Source organism: Sesamum indicum, linkage group LG7 (assembly GCF_026168435.1).
Source record: "Sesamum indicum cultivar Baizhima isolate 11 linkage group LG7, ASM2616843v1, whole genome shotgun sequence".
NCBI lineage: Eukaryota > Viridiplantae > Streptophyta > Magnoliopsida > Lamiales > Pedaliaceae > Sesamum > Sesamum indicum.
The window spans coordinates 13,224,468-13,249,922 of record NC_142663.1 but is presented as its reverse complement, the minus strand read 5'-3'; the positions used below and the strand labels follow the sequence as shown (position 1 = coordinate 13,249,922).

At 37.0% G+C, this 25,455-nt stretch overlaps 4 protein-coding genes across 11 annotated transcripts; 2 read left to right on the top strand and 2 right to left on the bottom strand.

Annotated features, from left to right (window-relative positions):
• The first annotated feature begins 107 nt into the window (after window positions 1–107).
• Window positions 108–3,550, top strand: TAP38 (thylakoid-associated phosphatase 38). Of its 2 annotated transcripts, XM_011086219.3 has the most exons (11): window positions 112–586; window positions 1,278–1,406; window positions 1,524–1,626; window positions 1,718–1,828; window positions 1,988–2,067; window positions 2,149–2,202; window positions 2,297–2,413; window positions 2,703–2,757; window positions 2,838–2,870; window positions 2,963–3,009; window positions 3,183–3,550. In XM_011086219.3, the coding sequence occupies exons 1-11, from the start codon at window positions 270–272 to the stop codon at window positions 3,304–3,306; spliced, it is 1,170 nt and encodes a 389-aa protein (XP_011084521.1). In that variant the 5' UTR covers window positions 112–269; the 3' UTR covers window positions 3,307–3,550. The 2 variants fall into 2 exon arrangements, with proteins under 2 accessions (XP_020550886.1, XP_011084521.1); XM_020695227.2 differs by lacking the exon at window positions 2,703–2,757 and having other exon boundaries at window positions 108–586; window positions 2,809–2,870.
• Window positions 3,551–6,738: 3,188 nt separating this feature from the next.
• LOC105166755 (importin subunit beta-1) lies at window positions 6,739–11,723 on the bottom strand. Of its 3 annotated transcripts, none has more exons than XM_011086223.3 (3): window positions 11,520–11,721; window positions 8,015–10,481; window positions 6,739–7,922 (listed from the first exon to the last, which is right to left on the bottom strand). In XM_011086223.3, exons 2-3 carry the CDS (start codon window positions 10,423–10,425, stop codon window positions 7,724–7,726), a joined length of 2,610 nt encoding a protein of 869 aa, XP_011084525.1. In that variant the 5' UTR covers window positions 10,426–10,481; window positions 11,520–11,721; the 3' UTR covers window positions 6,739–7,723. The 3 variants fall into 3 exon arrangements, with proteins under 3 accessions (XP_011084525.1, XP_011084524.1, XP_011084526.1); XM_011086222.3 differs by having other exon boundaries at window positions 8,015–10,438; XM_011086224.3 differs by lacking the exon at window positions 6,739–7,922 and having other exon boundaries at window positions 8,025–8,214; window positions 8,315–10,438; window positions 11,520–11,723.
• A 1,940-nt stretch (window positions 11,724–13,663) lies between these two features.
• LOC105166756 (luminal-binding protein 5) lies at window positions 13,664–17,789 on the top strand. The gene is made up of 8 exons (XM_011086225.3): window positions 13,664–13,837; window positions 14,674–14,941; window positions 15,027–15,241; window positions 15,323–15,565; window positions 16,042–16,521; window positions 16,639–16,793; window positions 16,885–16,967; window positions 17,060–17,789. The coding sequence occupies exons 1-8, from the start codon at window positions 13,780–13,782 to the stop codon at window positions 17,553–17,555; spliced, it is 1,998 nt and encodes a 665-aa protein (XP_011084527.1). The 5' UTR covers window positions 13,664–13,779; the 3' UTR covers window positions 17,556–17,789.
• Window positions 17,790–18,142: 353 nt separating this feature from the next.
• Window positions 18,143–21,918, bottom strand: LOC105166757 (acyl-CoA-binding domain-containing protein 1). 5 transcript variants are annotated; one of them, XM_011086226.3, is made up of 7 exons: window positions 21,795–21,917; window positions 20,995–21,555; window positions 20,286–20,391; window positions 20,075–20,181; window positions 19,330–19,421; window positions 18,900–18,997; window positions 18,143–18,537 (listed from the first exon to the last, which is right to left on the bottom strand). In XM_011086226.3, the coding sequence occupies exons 2-7, from the start codon at window positions 21,480–21,482 to the stop codon at window positions 18,358–18,360; spliced, it is 1,071 nt and encodes a 356-aa protein (XP_011084528.1). In that variant the 5' UTR covers window positions 21,483–21,555; window positions 21,795–21,917; the 3' UTR covers window positions 18,143–18,357. The 5 variants fall into 5 exon arrangements, with proteins under 5 accessions (XP_011084528.1, XP_011084529.1, XP_020550858.1 ...); XM_011086227.3 differs by having other exon boundaries at window positions 20,995–21,487; window positions 21,753–21,908; XM_020695199.2 differs by having other exon boundaries at window positions 21,753–21,895.
• Window positions 21,919–25,455: the final 3,537 nt, after the last annotated feature.

Here is a 25,455-nt window from a genome sequence, read left to right as displayed (position 1 = left end):
AATTATAATTTAATATCATCATTTATGTTTTTCTACTATTTTTCTTCCTTTTTAAAAAAATAAATATATTTGTGGTAGTGGTAAGCTAAGTGTGACAGACGAAAGAAATCCAAGCCGTTAATTCAGTTAGAGGACTGTCTGGCCTTCACTTCCCCTCCATCATCCTTAACTAAACCTCAACCAATCAAAATATCCTCTGAGGGATCAACAACAAGTCACAACAGTGTTTTCATTCAATTCTTGAAACCCTTTTGATTTTGCACCGAGTAATGGCCCTCTGTAGTCCACAGCTGCAGAAGTTTTTGTTGAACAATATTTGCTGCAATTATGTTTGTAATAAGGCTTCTTCGAAGAACGTCGTAGTAAAGGGTGGAGAGGGAAGAGTATTTTGCTCTGCTATTGCGATAGATGCACCGGCTTCGTTGGCGGGTGTTTCCGGGATCAGATGGGGGTCGGTTAAGCTGAAAGGAGCCCGCGAAGAGATGGAGGATGATGTTGTGATTGTTCAATCTGATGCGCTTGATGGATTTTCCTTTGCTGCAGTTTTCGATGGCCATGCTGGATTTTCATCTGTTGAGTTCCTCAGGTTTGATGAAAAAATAATGATTTTTTTGTGCTTTCGTTTTTCTTGTAGTTGTCTGGATTGCGGGCTAATAGGGCATGATGTTAGAAGATCACAAGATGGAATGAAATATGTTTGGAAATTAAGAAAAGAGAGCTAAATACAAGAAGACACTGCGTGGTTCAGAAGATGAACTTTTATATACTGTTCATCTCATCTTTCTTTATTAACACTGTATAATTTTGGACGCTTGTAAAGTATTGTAAAATTACAGATTTACTTCTTGCAAAAAAGTGTATCCCAAGTTGGCTGAAGTAGAACGTATGGTCAAACTCTGTGCTCCAACACATAACTTAGTGTTTCCAACCATGTGTTTTACATTTGTTAATGCTGCCTCTGTAAGAAGTTACAGGGCTGATTTCTGTGTGCTGATTATTTGTTCAAATGCAAAAGCGTGGGGGTAAGACGAGTCTAGCTGGTGCCCGTTTTTCATTTTTTGTCAAAATTTGTTGTTTGTTATGTATATTGGTACGACTAATTACTTCAACATAAAGTCTTTGTGTCTGAGAATTAGTGAGTTCGCTTAGGCTATTATCAACTGCGAGGTCCATCGTGCACTGTGTTCTTGAAGTTCCATTAATTATAGTCCTACTTTATTATCAGCTACTTAAACTAGTGTATGGTGAGATTGCTTGACTGGTTTTCTTTACTGCAGGGAAGAACTATACAGAGAATGTGTTGCAGCGTTACAAGATGGGCGGCTCTTGAAGGGGAAGGATGTCAAAGCAATAAAGCAAGCGCTGCAAGAGGCTTTTGAAAATGCTGATGCAAAACTCTTGAAACGGTAACAGATTTGTACCCGTTCTCTCTAGAAGAGCATCTGTGTAATCCAAACATCTACGTAGTCTCAATATGATTATATATGCTATGTGATTGTATTGAAGGTTTTATTTTGTAAAAGGCTTGAGACGAACGGTGAAGGGGACGAGTCTGGTTCAACAGCTACTGCTATTTTCATCCGGAATGACATGCTGTTTATTTCTCATGTTGGCGACTCTTGCCTGGTATGCTTACAACACTTGATTTTCACAATTTTCATGATTGGACCGTGTAATAGTGGATAAACTATATCTGTATTTTACTTCGGCAATGCAGGTGCTCTCACGGTCTGGAAAAGCTGAAATCTTGACTGATTCTCACCGGCCCTATGGGAACAACAAAGTTTCTCTACAAGAAATCAGACGAATCAGAGAGGCGGGAGGATGGGTGTGTTTTGCTATGCCTTTTTCCCTCACTTAAAGTCAATTTCTCTTAAATGCCTCTTCAAAAGTTGAACTCTATGAGCCTTCTATTCAGTTTCCTGATGATGTCATAATATTTTTCCAGTACACATAGATTTCATTTCACAATGTTACATGTCTGCAGATTGTCAATGGAAGGATTTGCGGAGATATCTCTGTGTCCCGTTCTTTTGGCGACATGCGGTTTAAGACCAAGAAGAACGAGTAAGCAATTTCGTCTTTCACTTGTGTATTTGTATCTATCACTACTTTTTCGTATGTTAACGTAGTTTGTTTTCATTGAAGGATGCTGAGAAAAGGAGTTGAGGAAGGGCGGTGGTCGGAAAAATTCGCTTCTCGGTATAAATAGCTATACCATTGCGTTTCATTTCCTGTTACGATACTTACTAGTATTACTTTGAAGTAAACAAGTCTAATTTCCTATATTTTTCAGCATACAACTGAAAGGAGATTTTGTAACTGCGTTGCCTGATGTTTTTCAAGTAGAGCTTGGATCGGATGCTGAGTTTATAGTATTAGCTTCTGATGGATTGTGGGATTACGTGAACAGGTAAAATCTATGGATAAATATGTAGACACCCCTGAAATTTCAACACATTACAAAAAAATCCATCAAGTTTGAAGAATTACACTAGCACCTCCTACTCGTACCATAGATTGCAGATTCCTCCTGACCATTTGGTCTTGGAGGATGAATTTATAATGTAAAACATTACTGCACTGACTGCAATGTAATTTGTCAAAATTGAAGGATTCTTTGTCATATGCCTAAACTTCAAGGATGTTTACTGCTTGTCTTCAACAGTATTATCTTATAAGAACTTTTATCATTATATCAGCTCGGATGCAATTAATTTCATTAGAAATCAACTTCGACAACATGGAGATGTTCAGGTAAATAAAGAACCATAGCTCAATAACTAATGTTGTTCCCTAAACAAGCAGAAATGACTGTAGTTTCTCCTTTTCGGCAGATGGCTTCAGAAGCTCTTGCCCAGATGGCTCTGGTAATGAACCACGGAAAACTTCATATTTTCCATTTTCCACACCTAAGATGAGAACATTATTGACTTGTCTTAAAACAAATTTTGTGTTGCAGAATCGACGTTCACAAGACAACATTAGCATTGTCATTGCTGACCTCGGGTATCACTCTCTTTTATTATCATTTGCATAGCCATATTTCTGCAGCTAGTCCTAGTTTTTTTAAGATAAATTCCATTGTTAACAATGCAACCTTTTTATCATTACAACCAAAGTTTTACAGACCTTTGTATTATACTAAGTATTTGTTCTTGTGTTTATATTATGTGTGACAGACAAACGGACTGGCGAAATTTACCCGTGGAGAAACAAAATGTTGTGTATGAATTGGGACAAGCCATGGCTACAATCAGTTTAGTCTCGCTTGCAATATGGATGTCGACTTTGCTCTCATTATGAACATGAGACCAGACTATTTGTACATACTATCACGAGCGAACAGAACAATCACTTGTTTTTCTTGTGTTCTGTAAATTCAAGCTTCACTTATCTGAGTAGTTATTACATCTAAGAACAATCAAGAAACTGACAGATTAATACCATGTTTTTCCTATTCATCGACCAGTTCTCAGTGTAAAAGACATGTTTATGACTTGAAGGTTGTCTTTAGGAAAGTTGTCTATGGACTGGGAATTGGAAGACAGCCATTTCCATGCTTATTTTCTTACAACAATGATGAGCAGGAGCCTTGGAGTTTTAGCATCAATGGCATGTTGATTTCTGAATCCTTATTAGATAGCAAAATGGATTCAGACAGTAGATGGGACTGCACCTTTTTGTGGTAAACTAGTGCACTGCTATTTAGGTCCATGGTGGCATCATTTTTTCACTGAATAAACACGTCCCATTGTCTGAACCCCATATGATGCTTGGTATATAACCCTGACGTCTATTAACCCCTATAACAGTGAAGTTTTTGGCCGCGCTGACTGTTTCCATCCAAAACCATTGGATTTATCGCCCACCATTGTGCCAGAATTCGACATCCAACAATAAGGCTCAATACATTACTTACGAGCAATTCTTTCTCTATCAACAACAAAGATCTTACACTATCGGCATAAAAACTCATGAAAAGAATCTAATGTACGCAATACAAAACTTTGTCTGCACATAGAAGGCTAAACTTGATAGTGTCATGGGCTTTTGCTTCCACCACCTCCTCTCTTCCCTCTTGGATCATGCTTAGGGTTAGGGCCCGCGTAGTCGTAATCTAACACTACTTCAATCCCCAAGAGCTTTCTTGAATTTCCCTCGATTCCTCCCTATTAAAAATATACATCGAACATTAGCAGAATCGACAGTGGTCTTTCATGTTAGTCGCAAAAATATGCATAAAAACAATGTTGTTACTCGCAAAAGAACATGATGCTATTTCTATCATCACACTTTAACATATTAGTACATCACAATCTATAGCTTCTCCTACCCATTCTAGGAGAAATTAGCCTGAACCAAATCCAGTCAAATCAAAAACTAATCACATGACAAGTGCATTATATTTGCAGTATGGTTGGTGCATAATTTAAATAGAATGACCAATCGCCAACCTACCTTGTAAAACGAGCGGAGAGGATTCACTCGGAGGCCAATGCACTGATCAGTAGTCCATCCAAAGAAAGCAACAACTAAGATGAAAACTAGAAGAGAACACCTCATTCTTGGATTCATGGCTATTTGTGAGTTTAGTTAGAGGCCTGTTTAGGCTCATCAAAGCTATGGTTTGTTCAAGGTGGGAAGCTGGCTTTATAAGAGCAGAAATGGGGATGAGAGATCATATGCACCCAATAGCTGGTGGTACAATGATGATGAGATGCATTAGCAGATGAGTGTAATAAGTCAACTGCACACAACATGTCATGAATGTTACATCAACATTTGAAGAAACAGTGGATGTCTGCATGTGGACACAATACAAAAAATTCAATTTGCATGGGTAGTCAAAGCAAAGCACTTGCTGCTTTTCTTCTTGGCTTTTAGCTTTCACTTTCTTTTCTAATTATCTCATGCCCAGCATACATATCATAAAGGAGTGATACATTTAATAGTGTGTGGTAAATGTTAATCTCCCCAGGGGTTGACAAAATGGTATGAGGTTGCATTGTGTTCATATTTGTAGGGTCGATTTATTTAGCAGGAAATCTTGTGTTCCAACCTATCTATGCAAAGTTCCCTCATGCCTATGACAGCCACAAATCGTGAGTGGGATTAGTCTCAAGTCTAGTGGGCTTGAAGACACCTCACGAGAAAAAAAACAAAAAGGAAAAAATATACTCTTCACATTGTTTTATTGCGCTATCTTATGTGTTAATTTGATTTTTTAGATTAAATGATCATTTAACATGGTGTTGAAGACAATATCGAGTAAGAGTACTGACGTATGTTGAACATCATCATATTCCCCTCCACTATGAAATAACAGGTAATGAAAAAAGAAAAACAATTGAAAGTCTCAAAGACCATGTAAAAAAGTTCAAATTATTAACATAGTGAAAAAAGAGCTTCTGATTTTCTCAAAATGTTAGTGCAACAAATTGACTTGTCACCTTTCCACAATTTTGCAGGGGACGGCAGTGGATAGTGCTCTACAAATAACTTCAATGCGGATTTCCCCCCTTTTTCCCCCATTTCTTTTCTTTTCTGGTTTTTTTTTTTTTTGGGGGGGGGGGTGTTATAGTATATTAATAAATAATAATAATAAATTTGTGATATATAAAAAAACAAATAAAAAAGTACAAATATAATTATTACAGTCTTTATGATCCATGTTTTTCCCTGTAGTAAAATGTATTTAAAATATATATTTCAAAAAGTATCTCATAAGCAACTACATATATAGACAAATAATATGGAAAATAATTCACAAGCACAGACTTGTCTTCTATTATTGTTATTATTATTAAGTTTAATGTAGAACAAAAATTAGAACCTGGGTTTTCCTTAAATGCTTTGATGTTGTCGACAGATATAAAAACACTTTGTCAAACCCTTACCTAAGTTTGAACTCCAGATCTGACTGCAAATTTTGAGGCAAAGCCCTGTGGGCTGTCCCAAAAGATCCTCATAGTCTCTGTAACGAGAAATGCTATCTTGAGAAACTCTGACTCCATTAAATCAAATTTTAAACAACTAACAAATACATTGTACATGAAACTTTTGGTGCCACTTAAAAGTGCACAAATTTGGCAATGAATGAAATTGAAGTGCACATAAAAGTGGAGAATTATGCAATAGGAAATAGTGAATGCAATAGGAGAAATTATTCAGTTTGAAAGGCGACAAAGTGCGTTGAATTGGAGTTGAGGTCGCTAAACTAGTGTTCACATACTGTTCTGTTGGAGTTCTACCGGACATTCTGTTAGTTGAAGTTCGCCCACTATGAACAATTTGCTGACTATGAAATAATGTATTGTATACTTGGGAAAATTATCCGCAATTTCAGAGACCGGGACCAGGACCGATCAGTTCATAACGCACCCAACATCATCTGCACAATACGGGAACAGGATCGTCCTGAACCACCCCAGCTTCTCTGCAGACTCCACACTCAAACATATAAAGCCACTATGCAAGTACAACCGATTTGAATCTCTATAGGTGCTCTCCCTCTCCAAGTCGAGCAAAACTAAACTAGTACATATGCAAACTTACACCAGAACAAGTCTTTGACAACTTATTCAGGGTAACAACTTACTCAGAAAATTCAAATGCAACATAAACTTGGATTTGGACAGCATTTCACACTCCCAACCAGAGTGTATTGGGGCCACAATCACCACCACTAATCAGCAAGCTTTACAATAGGAAGGTATAAAGTAGAGACATGATACAAGACCAAAATACAAAAATCCATACAACTATAGATTATGTATCCCTTGAGAGATGAAAACTACAAGGCAAGACCACGAATACAATGCCTTAGATCCTTCGATCACATTCTCAATCCTTTCTATGTCATCGCAATTTCATGACATCCACACTTGGAGCTATGAAATAAAATAGATTACATTTTCAAAAGCAAGATTGAGAAGGGGAAAAAATAAATAAAAGGAACCTCTACTTTTACAGCAGGAAAGAGCAGCAAGCAAGTTCTCCAGGATTGTAAATGGCCTGTGAAACACCTATTTGATAACTGAAGAACCGAAAGTGCAAATGAAATGTCCTAGCTAACTAGAATAGGATGGCAGCACCCCATGTGAATGCTAATTCAAGTGATGAATGAGATTATATGCAAAACCCGACTCTGATAATATAGAATGTTTGGATGAATGCATGACACAGACCGACCTGGATATTATATTAAAAAGAAAAAAAAATTGTATAGTAACAAAGAAAATTTTAAATATGAGGAAAATTAAAAGCTGGTGAGTTGGCTGGCTTCAAGTATAGTGGAAACCGAATTTGTTGCACTGGTACGGGCCGCATTACTACCCGACGAGCAGGCAACACCAGGATGACATGGGGGCTCACCTTGTCAAAAAACACCAGCCAAGCATCACACATTCAGCATGATTTGTCCATTCAGCACATCAATGACCACCTTCGACTCAGCACCCGCTCACCATAAATGACACATCAATTTCTCAGTCCTTCAGAAAATTTCTAAGAAGCTGCCACTGCAAATGTCCCCAAACCCCCCATGGCAAAAGACAGGAACCCAACTCCATGATGCTGATGCATGAGTTAGTACAAAAGAAGTAAAAAGGCTTCTTTTGTTTGTGAACATGACATGAGTTAATGTCCAAACTGGACCCTGACCCGACACAACCATATGCATGCAGGTAAAGTAATATGCACAGACTGGACCAACTGCACCTCAAACAGATATGGCTCGACTAATGGCCAACCTCGCCCACTCAGCAGATTCTTTGATCAAATGGTCCTCTGAAGACAAGCATTCATTTAAAAAGTCTTTGCTTGACAGAGACTGCTGGATAAGAGCACCAGCATTACTTCCTAGGGTATCCGCTAGATCTCCAAGGACGCCTATAGCAGTTTTCATCACAACATCATCCCTGTGGACAGATACACAAATAATCAGAGAACATATTTAAAGAAGAGGTACACCTAGATACAAAATGCATCAATAAGATAAGAGTGTACTCACATATCTTTCTCCATGTACATGCTATCCAGGAATTGCAGGATGTGAGGTGCATACGGAATCAGGAGTTGGGTTTTAGGAGAGTTCTTGAAGCCCTGAAATATCCCAGAATATGCTTCCAATATTCCATTCCTTAAAAGATTAGTGTATTCTATCATTTCATCATCAGCACCTGATGTGTGCACAGACAACTCCGCAGCACTCTGCAGCATGGGCATAGCATACATCAAATACTTCTCAAAATTCTCTCCAATAGCTAGTGCTATGTCACCAAAGCATGAAAAGATTGGAGGTTTGACAGACCGATGCAACTGGTTGCTTGACAAGTCTTTCAGAAGCAGGGTCATTATTCCATCACAGTAAGGCAGAATCTTATCCTCCAATGCCCTGCAGATATCCCCCACAACCCCAACAGTTACTGCACAAACTTGGTATTCCTCGAAATTCTGAAGACCCATCTCCAGATACTTGTAAAAGTCCGGCATGTACTTTGCAAAACTAGGACCTGCCACATAGGCAAGAGCACCAATGGCAAGCATCGCTTCCTCATGGACGGTCGCACTTCTACATGCAAAAACCCGTAGGAAAAGAGTCATAACCTGATCTGCATACTGCATGAAGGCATACTTAGTGGGCTCCGATGCCCCCAATTTCTGGATGATAACCTGTAAGCATCCGCAAAGAAGGCCTTGCAATTCATTCTGCTTCTCTCTCTCATCAGATGAAAGCTTCTGTGTCTCAAGAGTGCTGTGGAGCTCAGCCATGATGACTTGAACAAGCTCCACCACTAAGCGGGCGGTTTCATCAGTAGAGGACCTTACTACCTCATTTAGGGTCTCATAGGCAGCTGTTCTAAGCCGTGACTCCCCTGCATCTTCTCTGCGAGTGACATCAATAAGGGACTGCACAATTTGTTGGAAATAAGGCGTCAAGGGCGACGTGGAGCCCACATCCTCGTAACCTTGTGCTAGGAAATAGAGAGCACCACAGGCTTTCTCGGCCACATTTGGAGCATCTGTCATGCTCTGGAGGAGAACAGTGATAATCTGTTGACAATTTGCGGGTGTAATAATGGGAGTCTCCACAGTTGACCCATGAAGAAATTCGAATATTCTTCCCAGGGTCCAAGCTGTTGTGTCCTTTACATGGCTGCTTGGATCATTAGTCAAAGCAGTGAGCATGAAACTTAGAGCAACATTGACAATAGGAGTTAATTTGTCAGGTGAAGGACCTTCCAATATGGAACCAAATGCATAAGTGGCAGCTTCTCTCTGCCTCCAATCAGATTTTGTTATATTTTCTTGAATAAATGGCATTACAAGTGGTACAATATCATCCCCAACTGTTCGCGCTACCAAACCAAGACAAGTTCCACCAGCCATTGCAAGATTCCAAGCACCTTCATCTTGATCCTGATCTTCTTCTTGCTTAAGAAGTGTCTCCAATAACATAGGAACAAGTGCAGGTAGGGCCTGCTTGATAAAATAATAGCAAGGAACATCAGAATCTGCTGTAAAATCACCTCCATACTCCTCTAAAATATCTATCTCCTCATCACATATTGAGCTCCAAAATTCAATTGCCTGAAGAGCCACCGGCTCCTCATCTTCTCGGACAGCTTTGGATGTGATGTTGAAAATGTCTTGAATGTATGGAGCTAATTTGTCATAATATGTTGAGCCAATTGAGACCAAACACTCAAATGCAGCCTGCCGAATTTTAACCTCTGGTGAGAGTGTGGCCTCACAAACAACTCTCATTATGTAGTCACGCTCCATATCATTGGAAAAGTTAGCCTGGGCAAATCCAAGGGCATTATACAAGGCTCGGGTGGCGGCAAGCCGAACTTCTATATTACCTTCATTAGCATTCATGCCTTGAACCACAGCCGTAAGTATCTTATTCACTTGATCCTGGTCAACAACTTCTGGAACAACTTCTTCACACAAGTAACCCAGTGTTTCAAGGGTAGCTTGCTTAACATGAGGTGGGACCTGGTGAACGTTAGACAGGAGGGAACCTATGAGCTCCGGCCACTGCTTCTGTGGCAGTTCAATGCCTGCAACCTTTGCAATGACTTGTGATGCAGTTGACCTAGCATCAGGTGAAGCAGAGGAAAGCGTCTGTAACAAGCATGCCTTGATCTGGCTCTTCACAGCAACATCTAGTGATAACCATCTTTGCACAAGCTCATACTTTCTGTGCTGTTCCTTGGCATCCAAACGATTTTTAAGAATCAAACCCGCTAGTTTACGGCTTTCAACAGGCTTCTCCTCATTAGCAAGCTCCCCGGAAAGGGATATCAAGAAACCAGGAAAATTTTGCTCCTGAAACTGCTTTAAAGTTTCTTCCGCATGCTTCCTTATTGTTGAATCAACGACTTGGGCACTTAAAAGGACCTCCGTGACATCCATAGATATATTCTCTCTGCCAATATCAACATGTAGACCAAATTACCATGATTAGGCACCTAAGTGAAAAGTCAGCACTGGATGACATCACACATCAAAGAATGAAGTAAATGGTAAAGCAGTCATCTTTTACAAAACATAATTCCAGTTGCAAAATGAGGATTCAAGAAAGAAATGATGCATTTCGAATTCATTAATGAGAAAAAGAAATGAATACTTTGTAGGAACCAAGTCATAATAAGAAAATAATTAGACTGCATATCCAAAATATTAGTGAATGTGGCAGTGGCAGCAAAATAATCTGACAGACAGTAATTCCTTTTTGGAGCAGCCCTAAAATCAGGAAGCCCACAGTCAACTTGTACACGCATACGACAAAGTAACACAAGGATGCCACTTTGACAGCTAAGAGAACCGAATACATTCGCAATTTTACTACGTAAAGACAACAAATCCATTTATCACCCAATCAGTATGCATCATTGCATAAAAGTGTTGACAAGTGGAAAAACAGTACATTGGTCTCCAATGTCGCACCCAGCGTAATGCAATAAATAGAACCAAAACAAAACAGGTTCAAATTTAAACTTCCTAAATTTAAGTAAATCAACAGCTTCACCCATCAAACTAAAGACTTAATTGTGGTCTAATCCAACACGAACAAGAAAAGATTAAAGTGCTACCACCACTTATCATTTCACGTAGTCACATTAAGAATCAACCAAAATAGCAATAGGAACACACATGAATTCAGCCAGGGGAAAAAAACAAAAAAGAATCGACCGTACACCAAAATTCCAACTGCTGGTAAATTTACAAAAAAGAACAAGCAGAGGAATCCGATCTATCGATATGAACTCTAGAACTTAAAAAATTATAAATTTCACATTTACCAAGTAACACAATCGATAATCAATTTTTCAGCTCAAATACTGGATAATTAGTCGGATCAAGCCAATAAGTGGATCCAGCAATCCTCCAGTTACTCTAGGCTTCACTTTATAGCAACAAAAAGTGCACACTCAAACGCTCAATAACCAAAAAAAAGAAAAAGGGAAAGGAAATTACAAAACTCATAGCTATTAAATCGAAATTACCTGGGGAAAGAAGCTGAGGAGCGAGAGCAAGTGACGAAAGAATTCTCCCCGCGATCGAATAAATCCTAAAGCGGCGCCTGCGAAAACCCTAAACCGAGAGCTTCTAGAGAGAGGAAGTGTATGAATGTGTGCGTTTGCTTAGAGGGAGAAAGAGCGGATGTAGAGCTGGACTTGAATTGTCCAAATCTCATTTATCTGCAATAATCATTTTCTTTCTCTCTTTTATATTATTTATTTAAATTTTAAAATGAATGAAGTTGGGAGATTATTGGCTGCTGCGCTGACTACAGCGCTAAAGTGTGTGGGGTCCACCTGATGAACCTTCTCCCCACTCCTTTTTTCTTTCATTTGTCATATTTAGACGAGTTTAGTTTATTTTCGTTTTTCTTTTTTTGCTAATAACTAATAAATATGTTGTGGTTATGCCCACTAGATTTAAAACAACAATATGATCAAAATCACATGAATTGATCCATCATAAACCATTAACACTCAATTTTTTATGATTCATATCAATAATGTCAACTAATCTATTTAAAGAAGAAATTTATTATTTTATAATTTGAAAATAATAATTTTAAATAATTAATTGAGTTTGGTCAAAATGATATGGATACGAATTAAAAATATTTGACGGGGATATTCAAACCAAGTCCAAGTTTTCTTAAAATGAAATGTTCAACCCATTCCATTGCCAACTCTAAGTCGGTCCAAAACGGAATGGCAACATCCCATGAGGAAGCCGCAAGCCGAAGAAGAGCTTGTTTGAATTATTTTAATTCAAAAATTTGATCGAATAAATTTTCATGCTCCTAATAATTTAATAATTTATATTATTCTTTTTTTTTTACTATGCAATATTATTACAAAGCAATTAAAAGATAATTGAGAAATTCGATGTACTTTTTTTAATTATGAATTTAATTAATTTTTCATAAAATTAAAGTAATTATTTTAAGTAATAGACCAAAGGGATAAATTGGAATGAAGAAGATAAAAATGTAATGAGGGAAAAGAGAGAGGTATAGTAAAGAGGGTCACAAATAAGAAGCCGTGGGCTTGAATCTTACAAATACGGGTAATCAATCTATTTTAATTATAGGGTAAACTATAATGATATTTTTTTAAAGTTTGATATAATTATAAATATTCGCTTGTTATTTTTGAAAAATTATAAATACCCCTGATATTGGATGAAATTATGTAATTTTTTTGATAAGGTATGAATTTTGCAATTATGCTTTTATGTATATTTTTTAAATAAAAATTGGATGGGGGTGGATATTTTTTTTAGAAATTATTAAAAAAATATCCATTTAGTCAATAAAAAATTAAAAAATAAATAAAATTATAATCATTAGTTCACAAGAGCATTTTAGTCAGTTCACTATAAAAAAAATGAATGAAAATCTAATGGTGACTAGCGAGATTAACTAATTGTTAGACGACCATTAAAATTAGATGGTATTAATAATTTTTCAAATAAATGAGGAATATTCGTAATTTATCAAATCTAAAAAAAAGTTGTTGTAAATTGCCCTTAATTATATATATTTATTTTTATTACATATGTATACATGCTATATTTTAAAATTATTTACATAACCAATCAACTCCACATTTTAATCTATATGTATCAATATCTTGTAATTTTTGTAAATTATTCAAATTTTGTTTGATATATTAAATTTCTATTTAGTCAAAAATATATTTTTTTAAATGTGTAATATAGAAAATATGTTATATGTATTTTTTTTTTTTTTTGGGTAAAATTGACGAACTTTCTAGAGAAACTATTAATAGTTAATCCATCATAAAAGGAGAAAAAAAGAAGAAAGAGAATAAAATGAAAAAATCAACTAGATCATAAAACTTACGGCAGTGATCGTCCCAGGTGGGAGAAGAACCCCATTGGTTGATATGTCCCTGCTAAGATCGTGATTGGTCCACGTCATCGCTAGTGACACGGTGAACCTCTGCGATTGGCCCAAGTGAGCACCGGTGACACGGTTTCTACAATTCAAAGCTCCCATTTAGGCGGAGGGAGAGGAGTGATTCACACGCGAGAGATGATTGGTCCACGTCATCACCTATGACGGGTTCACTCTGCAGCGGAGTGGCTATATAATACTCCTCCCTTGCACCGTCCCCTTTTCAGATTCAGAACTCAATACGCAGCGGCAAAGAAGAAAATATAAAAACGAAAATAACATAATAGAGAAGAAGAGAAGAGTGTGTTTGGTTGTCGATCTTCGCAGCTATGGCTGGTGCGAGGAAGAGGCGCGCATCCTCGACTGTCCTCGGGATCGTCTTGCTCGGTGAGGATTTCGTTGGTTTTATTATGGAAATTATTTGTTATAGCTGATTTTTTTGGCGTATTGTTTATGTATGTTGTTTGATTTGTTTTAGTCTGTTGTTTTCTGTAAAGTATTTGTGTTTCATTTTTCTAGAGAATGAACGATCTGTTCAGGAAGTTTTTAGCTGAAATTTTTTTAAGCATTATTATTTGCGAACAATGCTTTTTCTCTTTTGCTCATTTCTCGACGAGAAATGTGGATCAGAGTTCATGTGTAATAGTTTGTCTGCAGATCTGCTGATATTTTGAAATGGAGTTGGGAGAGAGATCAGTTTCTTATTGTGGTTCTGATTAAAACTACTGCTACGAATAGGATTAGTCAAGGATGAAATGAGACTGCCGATTTCTTTTTCTTCTTTTCTGTTCCCTAGCATTATATGATTTGTGTTTGTGGATTTATGACCGTCTTTTAGTCGCTAATAAAACTATGAATTTGACAAATTTTGAATATTTTTTTATTTTTTTCCTTGAATTAATGAAAGATTATCCGCCTACTAAATAGATGAAATTCGGCCAAGTGCTCAGATCAAGAGTAGTACGACAAGAATATATCAGAGTTTCTAAATGGAAATGAAGTTTGCTTATAGTTCTGCCTGTTCCCCCCCCCCCCCCGATCAATTTAGTTGTGAAATTATATTTAGGGTCTCCTTCGTTGGGTGATATGTTCCATAACTCAATGGGGAGCAATTAAAATGCAGATGACTTGTATGTCTCAACCATTTGATTATAGGAGTAATGTTAACTTTTCATGTTCATTGAAGGTAATGTATTTATATGGTTATCGATTTTCTGGTGCAGGTTGTTTATTTGCATTTTCCATAGCTAAAGAGGAGGCTGCTAAAGTTGGAACTGTTATTGGCATTGACCTTGGCACAACTTATTCATGTGTTGGTGTTTACAAAAATGGACATGTTGAGATCATAGCAAACGATCAAGGAAACCGCATCACCCCTTCATGGGTTGGGTTCACCGACAATGAGAGGTTGATTGGAGAAGCTGCAAAGAACCAGGCAGCTGTTAATCCAGAGAGGACTGTCTTTGACGTCAAGAGACTTATTGGCAGAAAGTAATTACTACTACTTATCCTTTCTTTACATGATATAAACTGGCTGATATCATTATCATGAATCTTTACTGATGCTACTTCACAGGTTTGAGGATAAAGAAGTTCAAAGGGACATGAAGCTCGTTCCATACAAGATTGTGAACAAGGATGGAAAACCCTACATTGAGGTCAAGATCAAAGATGGTGAGACCAAGGTCTTCAGTCCTGAAGAGATCAGTGCGATGATTTTGACAAAAATGAAGGAGACAGCTGAGGCTTACCTTGGAAAGAAGATTAAGGATGCTGTTGTTACTGTTCCTGGTAACTTTTTGGGTGCCTAAGCCATTTACTTAGATAGACAATATTATGGCATTACTCATTCCTTTTGCTTTTTTTCTGTAGCTTATTTTAATGATGCTCAGAGGCAGGCTACCAAAGATGCTGGCACAATAGCTGGCTTGAATGTTGTAAGAATTATTAATGAACCAACTGCAGCAGCAATTGCATATGGTTTGGATAAGAAAGGTGGTGAAAAGAACATTCTTGTCTTTGACCTTGGTGGTGGAACATTTGATGTCAGTATCTTGACTATTGATAATGGTGTTTTTGAGGTTCTTGCAACAAATGGAGACACTCATTTGGGAGGTAAGCGCTTTTCAAAATCTCTTTTCGAGCATCAAATTAATGTATTAACCTTGTCTGGTCAAATTGTACCTTGCAGTAATGCTGTTGCTAATGTTTATTTAGACCCAATAGCACTGTATGATATGTTGTGATATTTTTATTTCCAATATCTTTTGGAAGGCTATTGATTTGCTAAAGTCTCTCTTGAACTTCTTGAGCTGTTTTGCATCTGTAGTTTTCAAGATTACAAATTCTGAATAGTAGCTCCGTACTGAGGGACTGTTTCATAATATCAGAAGATGTGAAGCATGAATTGTAGAATATGCAAACTTATTAATCAAAACGATCTTAACTGGTTTAAAGATGCTACATGCAAGGAATTACTGCACTGACTATTCCATAAGCATCTCCATTCTAGTAGTTACATGGGTCTATGAGAAATTTGAATACCTTCCGAAGCACTTGTCTTAATTTCGTCTTATTACATGTCTCTGCAGGTGAGGATTTTGATCAGAGGATCATGGAATACTTCATTAAGTTGATCAAGAAGAAGCATGGGAAGGACATTAGTAAGGATAACAGAGCACTTGGAAAGTTGAGGAGAGAAGCTGAGCGTGCTAAGAGATCTCTGAGCAGTCAGCACCAGGTCCGAGTGGAGATCGAGTCCCTCTTTGATGGCGTAGATTTCTCTGAACCCCTTACAAGAGCTCGTTTTGAAGAACTTAACAATGATTTGTTCAGAAAGACTATGGGTCCTGTTAAGAAGGCCATGGAAGATGCCGGTTTGGAGAAGCGCCAAATTGATGAAATTGTTCTTGTGGGTGGAAGCACTAGGATTCCCAAGATTCAACAGCTTTTGAAGGACTATTTTGATGGTAAGGAGCCCAACAAGGGTGTTAACCCAGATGAGGCAGTTGCTTATGGTGCTGCCGTGCAAGGAGGAATCTTGAGCGGAGAGGGAGGTGACGAAACCAAAGGTACTGCTCTATCCAAACCTCTCTTGAAATGGCCATTTAAAATTTTTATATATTCCTTTCTCAAAATTTTATTGTTAGAGCTTTCGTTACTAATTAGTAACCCTCTCTTGGCATCAGATATTCTTCTCTTGGATGTGGCTCCATTAACTCTTGGTATTGAAACCGTTGGAGGAGTTATGACCAAATTGATTCCAAGAAACACCGTCATTCCAACCAAAAAGTCCCAAGTTTTCACCACTTACCAAGATCAACAGACTACCGTCACAATTCAGGTATAAAAATCTGAATCCTGAAATTTCCGAATAATGAAGATAGCTTCAATTTTTTGGATGAAGATAAAATGGAATTCATGCTATTCAACAGGTCTTTGAGGGTGAAAGAAGTCTTACAAAGGACTGTAGGTTGCTTGGGAAGTTTGATCTCACAGGAATAGCACCAGCCCCAAGGTTCATATCTCCCTGTATTCCTATTCCACTAGAGATTTCAACTATGTTCCAAGTCTTTTTCCTGACTGGTTACAATCTTTTGTCTTGAACAGAGGAACCCCACAAATTGAAGTTACCTTCGAGGTAGATGCCAATGGTATTCTGAACGTCAAGGCCGAAGACAAAGCCTCTGGTCGATCCGAGAAGATCACAATCACCAACGACAAGGGCCGTTTGAGCCAGGAAGAGATTGAGCGTATGGTCAAGGAAGCTGAGGAATTTGCGGAGGAGGACAAGAAGGTCAAAGAAAGAATCGACGCCCGCAACAGCCTGGAAACCTACGTTTACAACATGAGGAACCAGATTAACGACAAAGACAAGCTCGCAGACAAATTGGAGGCTGACGAGAAGGAGAAGATCGAGACAGCAACCAAGGAGGCCCTTGAGTGGATGGACGACAACCAAAATGCTGAGAAGGAGGATTATGATGAGAAGCTGAAGGAGGTAGAAGCAGTGTGCAATCCGATCATCACTGCTGTCTATCAGAGGTCTGGTGGTGCCCCTGGCGGCAAAACAGAGGATGAAGACGAAGGCCATGATGAACTGTAAAAGATTTTAAGTAGGTTCTAGGTTTGGAGCTTTTACTGATGAGAGAGAGATGTTAGTTATAGAACATGAAACTCGACTTTTTATGCACTCTTTTTCTGGCAAAAAAGTTTTGTGTATTTTCACAGGAAAATCCTGTTCGCTGAGGACATGAAATGGGGTCTTCCCTTTCCTTCATCGTATCCCTCGTTTTGGATCTTTGATAATTTGAATTTAAAGGGAGATGCATTTTCTGTATTGCGCATTTATTAATTATTAACTCCTAGTTATGCTTGGAATTGCACTGCATGTTTTCATTCTTCGTTTCTGCAATCTATTTCACATGCAATCTATTTTCTGTACTTTTCTTTTGGGGTTAAAACGAAGATCAGGTCGGATACCCCAGTTAAAGAAACCTAATTGCTGCGCATCCTGTACTTAATCGTTCAAATGAAATCAGCCTTCTTTGCCAATTCTATATCAGTACCGCGAAGATGAAATTAACCTCACAAGTAAATCCACAGTTGATGATGCAAGTGCACGAGTTGAACGGCCATTGGCTACTGCAACAGCAACCTAGGTAAGAGCTTTCTAACAAGAACAAGAAGATGTAGCATATGCAAAGTTTACTTTATTTTGTAAAGAAAATAGGATCAGTAGGGAATCCAAAAGCCACCATCGTTTAGAAGGCAAGATATGATCAAAGCCCAGGTTAAATATGACAAAAACCACAACTCGTAGGGACATACGAATAACTCTGAAAGTTAATTATACACAGGGATGGGCTTATCTGATCAGTAAACGGGTGGAAATTTGAAAAATGTTATCAGTCAGCCACATTAGAAGCACGTTGCATCCAGGGCCAGCTCAACACACAAACATCGGCAGGAGTGTTTCCTTCTTTATCCTTGATCTGTATATCAGCACCATGCTCCACAAGTAACTTTGCAATGGCAGCTCTCTCACAAATGGCAGCATAATGCAATACAGTTTGACCTTCATCATCCTTTCCAAAAGCAAGAGAATCAGAAAATTTCAGTGACACAGAGTCTCACCTACTAAGAATGCATCATTTCTTGCTTTCTTCTCTTACTCCCACTCAAACTTGCAAACACAGATACTTCTTGTTATAAAAAGTTCACGAAACAAGGTCAGAGAATGTGAAGTATCTCAAGGATGAAAGAAGACAGTTATCGCACGTTGACAATTTTCTTTTGTCTCATAAGTTTCCATAAACTTAATTTATTTTATCCACAAAAATTGCAGCTAGTTCGGAGAGTAAGGGCATTCTTTTATGGAAAAAGATGAGTCAGATTTTTCAATTTTAAGGAGAACATTCAAAAGGACCTATCGTGATATAAAACCTACCTCAGCATTAAGATCAGCCTTCTTTTCCAAAAGCAATGCTACAACATTCATATGCCCTCTATCTACAGCCCAATGCAATGGAGTGCGACCTTCACCATCTGCAACATTTCGTGTATATTTCAGTCAGAGCCTTTATCGGACCCAATCACATATGTATTACAAAGTAAAGCATCATACAGATGGGACAGATTTATTTGTGTAATGCACATTATATTAATGAAACTTTTTTTCTTTCATCTTTGTCCCAGATGAATTGAATAATTCAAAGGAACTTGGCAAGTTGAATATCAATTTTTGCTCGATTTTGTAGTTTGTCCTCCTCACTGAAGAACTTCTCCATGGATAGTCATCACCAGACTGTCAACCACAGCATCTTATTTTCCTTTGTGGTTATCATGAAAAAACAACAAAATAGTAGATAACTACAAACCCTTCAGATTCAAGGGGACACCACTCTCGATACACTTAAGTAGCTTCTCTTCATCTCCTTCTCGTGCAAATGCATGCATAGCATCCAATTTTCTGCAGAGAAAACAGGAAATGTTACAAATACAACTCCTCTACATGTGCCGCAGGTGCCCTCTAATACTATTAAATTGTAGTCCGACAGCTTTTATCTGAAATCTGACACTATGTTTAATAGGTGATAAAAGCAAAGGGCAAATTCCAGATACCCAATACAGAGGGAAAGCCTGAATAGGGTTGCAGCAAGGATATGGGGGGTGGATGCCGAGTTTGACAAGCATCAACTCAGAGAACATGGAACTTTATAACAGAACAGAAGAATTAAGAACTAGATCAATTAACTGATCGTCTGCTGTATCTGACTACCGAAGACGGCTGAACGACAAAGGGCGTCAAGAATTTTTCTTCACTCCTAATACCTATCCGTCTCTTCACCTATGCTTTGGGTGTGGAAGGTGTTGTGAGGCTGAAGGTCTAATTTAAGAATAAGATCTCCAGGAAGATTAAGCAAGAGAACAAAGTACAAACTCTCTCTCCCAGTATTAGTAGATAGAGGGCTATTTTTTTTTAAAATACAGGAATATATAAAGGAGGCCTCTAGGTACACTTGGACAGAACTTAAAAGAGAAGTAATGAGACCATCCTTTACAAATCACATGCAGCAGCAGAACTTTACATGCCAATCATACAGGGTAAGTTCAGGACCTTACAACTCACATCCAGGTTCCTCTTCATGTATAAAGGTGCTAAAAACAGGTCCCATGGGCCCTTTGGAACCAGAATTAGGTGCATTGCTGCTCTCTAGATCATTTTTCTTCTGCCATTGGCATAGCAAACAGAAATAGGACGAGAACAGTGGTAAAGAAGAGAGCAAATAAAAAAAAATTTCAGAAAAAAAATAACAGAAAAATCTGATCTCACAATTACTGAACTGGCAGCCCATGAGGGATATAACTCAGTGACAATGTCAATGTACTTTTGCATTGCTTCTTCAGGAGGCATGGCCCCCAAATTCTGCCATGCTTGCCTAGAGGACCAACAATATAAATCTTTTAGCTACTTAGCCAAAAGATCTTGTGCCAAATGGCAAAGAAAATGGGCCAGAAAAACAAGCAAGAAAACGAGATTCCACTTAAAATTTCCAGCTGACTTACAATTGTCAGTCTATGGTTCTTCACACTTACAATTGTTAGCTGACTTACTATTCTTCCAAAGATCCAGATAAATAAGGATAAAGATGTAATTATCTGGTAACAAGCATATAATGCAGAACAAAAGAAGGGCAGAGCTAAGATAATGTTCAGCTTGTCTTGCAACCTCCAAATCGTATCTCAGCAAACTGATTTGTGCATAATGAAAATAACAAGCAACTAAAGACCCTGATGCCCCCAAACAACTAGAGTGAACTACATTATCCGATCATACAAATAATCAGGTTTCTCGGGCAAATACAAAACATAACCAGCATTATGTTCACTTGACAATTCTCATTGCTTAAATAGCTATTATCTGTCATCACCAAATTGGTCTCTGATCATTTTCCAACACCAAATATCAGTAAAAACTTCCAGAGAGTCAACTCTATCCTAATTGAACACAGGCATCATATTCAAAAGGGATAAACTTTTACCATTTGGCACGAGCAGTCATCTTAAGAACCGACGGCTGGGATGCAGAACAAGGCCCTTCGGTAGCAATCTTATACAATCCGTAAAGCTGCAACTGCAATTCACTCGACACTTTCTGAGCTGCACGATCTGCTGCTTTTGCAGCCACAAACGCTGTCGCGGCACTAAATGTTTCGTCCAATTCAGTGCTCTCGACGCCCTCCCAGTCGTCATCACTATCACTGTGATCTTTGATTACTGCACTCTTCTTAACCGCTCCTTCATTATCACCCAATAATGGCTCATTTTCTTCTAAAACCCTGCCCGATGAGCTCGCGATTTTTTCATCAAATTGGCGCTTGGAGTCGTCTTCAGCTTCGGTTTGATGCGAGCGCGTGATGCGGAGGTTTTCTTCGCGGAAGGCGAAGATCACCGAGAACAGCTTAGCAAGAACGAATGAGAAAACAACGCCAAAAAACACCGATTGCAGGTACTGCTGCCACTCAGCCATAACGGCTGATAAAACCAAAGCGCGCGCCTTAAAATATATTTTCACAAAATAACCCAAAAAAAGCTCAGGAGACCTAAAAAGTAAAAACAAAAGCTTTTCCGATCAGCAAGCTGAAATCAGAGCAAAACACTGGGACTTCCAAGATGAACCCTAGAAATGGTAAAGTCGAACTATGAACTACAGAAATTTAGTATTATGGATAACATTTGAATCTATACACATCAAACAAATTTACATTTATATAGTATAAGAAAACAGAAGGAAATATACGAGCAACGCCGATAATGGCGGAGGAACGGAGCCGGATACGACCTTCTGCCGCTACGAATTTCGTCGGGTTATAGCTTCCAGGGGAGCTGCGTCGCAGTAATTAACTGTCTCCAACTGTCAACGTACCCAGATACGATTTTGAGTGAAACGTCAAACGTGAGAGAATTGGAGTCGATGGCAAGTGAGAGAATGAGTTAAAGCCCAGGCCCAAAACTAGCTGGACCAAACTTGGGCCCAATTGCCAAACTTAACATATGCTTCCTAGTCTAAAGGTTTGGACTAAAGATTCTCTACGGGAGATTTGTGTTCGAAATTATAAAAAAAATTATAGCGGACACTCTTAAAATTTAATATAATTATAAATACCGCTCAATGCTCCCCTAATAAAATTATGAAATCATCATATAGTAAGGTGAAAATATCAATTTATCCTTACTAATTTCTTTTTTTTTTTTTAAAAATATATATAAAAAGTTCATGTTGGACATGTGTTATTATAAAAAAAATGTACAAATTTGATATGGAATGGATGGCATTATAAAAAGGTTGTATATAAAAATTTTAAAAGTGTGAAAAATTATAATTTATGATCTTAAAGGATATTTTGACAATTCAATGTAAAATTTGAATGAAACCGTGACGAAAATTAACAAAATGAGTCAGTTGTTAGACGAACGTTATTATCAGGGGTATCAGTAATCTACCAAACAATAATGTGGTAATTATAATTAGGATAAAATACAGACACCATCTCGACGTATGGGGGTCATTTGCACTTTGTCCCCAACTTTTTTTTTATATACTTGTCCACCCAAACTTTTAATTTTGTTGCGCTTTGCATTTTCAGGGATTTTTGGAGGAATATTCCGTCCGCGTGTGTATACGCGTCTAAGGGCGATTTAATTATAAAGATGAAATGCAGATAGCCCTCCAATATATGGGATCATTTGCACTTTATCTCCCAACTTTTTTACAAAATAAATAAATAAATAAATAAAATTGGAGAAAAGTTTTGAAAAATGGAGAAAAAAGGAAAAAAAATTCAAAAAATTTAACGCTTGATCTGCAGATAAACCACTTCACATTACAAATCAAATATAATGTTGGCATGGATTGAAATACAAACATATGCTTGATGGTGGCGCTAATAGAAATACACAATTTTTTTCCTTTATTTTTTTGGATTAATTTTTTTCTCTTTTTATACAATAATAGTGTATTTGATTTGGTTGTAAAGTTACACTCTTTCGTGATTTTTTCATTTAAGTATTGAATTCAATCTCTTCATTTGGGTAGTTGAGTTTTTCTTATTTTCTCATCTGGGTTTTTGTTTCAATCTTTGTAATGTTCTGCTGATTTTATATTTGTGTTGAAGTTTTTTGTTTGTGAATTGAAGTTTACAATTTTCTTGTCCAGTTTAGGGGTTTCACACACCTAATATGACAGAAAGTTCATGATGTTTCTGATTGGTTTTATTTTGTAATGTCAAGTTATTTATATGCAGATTATGTATTGTACTTTTTCTTCATTTTTCTATTTATTTATTTTATTTTTATTAAAAGGTTGGGGGACGAAGTGCAGATGATTCCATATGTCAGAGAACTATTTGTATTTAACTTTTACAATTTTACCTAACTATAAAATCCCCCTTAGGCGCATATACACACGCGGAAGGATTATTCCATTATTATTCCCCAAAAAGTATTAAGTGTAACAAAATAAAAGAATTGGTGTGGATGGTATCTGCATTTTACCCTTATAATTATATCAAATTTTTGTAGAGCTCAACATAATTTATCTATTTTTTAAAATTTAAAAGCAAAAATCAGTTTGTTTTTAGCATTCAAGAACTTGCTATTACTATAGTAAATAATATCCAAGAACGAATATTAATCTAAATATATTCATACAAACTCAAAGTTATATAAAAATAATTTTCTCCAAGCTCCAATTTTTTCGCACGTTTTGCACAAAACTATTAAAGAGTGAGAATTATACCACACAGCACAAAACCAATTCAATATGAAAGCATTCAATATAAAATTATACTAAATAAACTGCACATGTTTCCGTATGAAATTACATAGAATTCATAGAAGAAAATCTCCAAAGAAGAGAGAAGCGTGCTGCTATATAAAGAAGAGAAAGTGATAATATTTTTCAACTTTTATATTTAGTAATTAGGAGTAAAAGTGACCATTCATAAACCAAAATAACTAAACCAGTCACAAAAATGGACGAGTGAACTACACTGTCCAGCAGAAGGGAGTAATATGCTTCTTTGTTAAAAGGTTGCAGAGGCTTTTTGGCCTTTTTTTTTTCAGGATTTTTTTTTTTGGGGCCCTTTTCCAATATTTCAGGTGAGTAATTTGGATTTATCCCAATATAAAAGTATGTCCAAAATAACAAAATAAATAGAATAAAAAAGTATTTGCCGACAGTATTTTATATAATTATAAAGATGTAAGAAGGAATACTTATCTAAAATGTGTTGAGTGGTGGAGAAAATGAGGTATAGAGCTTTTAGGAAGCCTCCAGTTTTAACATTGCTTGCCCAAATGAGCATCTCAGCAGCAGAAAACCATTAATCAAAAACCTTCATATCCATCAAACACAAAGTATTATTATACTTTGCTTAATTCTGCAAGCCCTTCTGGAATACTCATTTGAGCAAGAAATATTAAGTGGAGGATTACACTCTCCTTCTCTTCACTCTCTCTTGATAATGTGTTGTAAGGTTTTAGGTGGCTCTACCTATCTATATATAGCACAAGAATATCAGACAAGTAGGTAACACAACTACCAATTACTTCTTGTCCCAATCCCTATCAATGCACTTTAATCCAAATATATTACTTTTATGGGCTTATAATTTACTACATGCTTTAACTAGATTTTTTTATTGGGTAATCGCTGCATGATAATTTGATGTCCAACATAATGATAAAATTAGATTATAAGATTATAGGTTCGAAATTTTTTACCTACTTTAATCGTAATTGTTCTAAAGTAGCTGTCGGTAATTGACAGATTGATTACTGCACTTATTAACAACTGAAATTCATAAAAACACAACTTATATATATGTATATGAAATTTGTCAAAGATAAAAATATGATATCATATCCCACATTGGTTGAGAACGGACAAGAGCTTTGGTTAAAGAACTTAAATGCATCAATCAGATATCCCTTTTTAACAAGTTGTTCGTAGAAGTTCATATGAATACAATTCTGACGTTCAATGGGTCCAAATGTGATAAAAATATTTAAAATTTGAGATATTTAAAAGTGGAGAAAAAGGTAGGTCTGTGGTAATTTATGAAAAGATGAGGGGAAAGTTGGTTAAGGGATATATAGGAAGTTTAGTTCTGAGTGGAATGGCAGTTATAAGTTGGTGAGCCCAACTACTTTCAAATTCCCCAACGTTTTAGGGTACCATAGTTTGGTGATCGGCAATAGGGTGGGTGAGTTTGTACTCTTGAGGACTTTTCATTAATGAGATTTATTATTTATGGAAAGTAGTTCATTTAATTTCGAACTTGTTTAGTTAGATTAGACTAAAAACAGTAAGTGTAATATATTTATCGTATGATTGGTGTATAATTTAAAAAAATGATCAATCACATAATAAATATAATTATGATGCACTCATCATATGATTGATTTGATTCGACTAAATCTAATTTAGATTCAAAAAAATT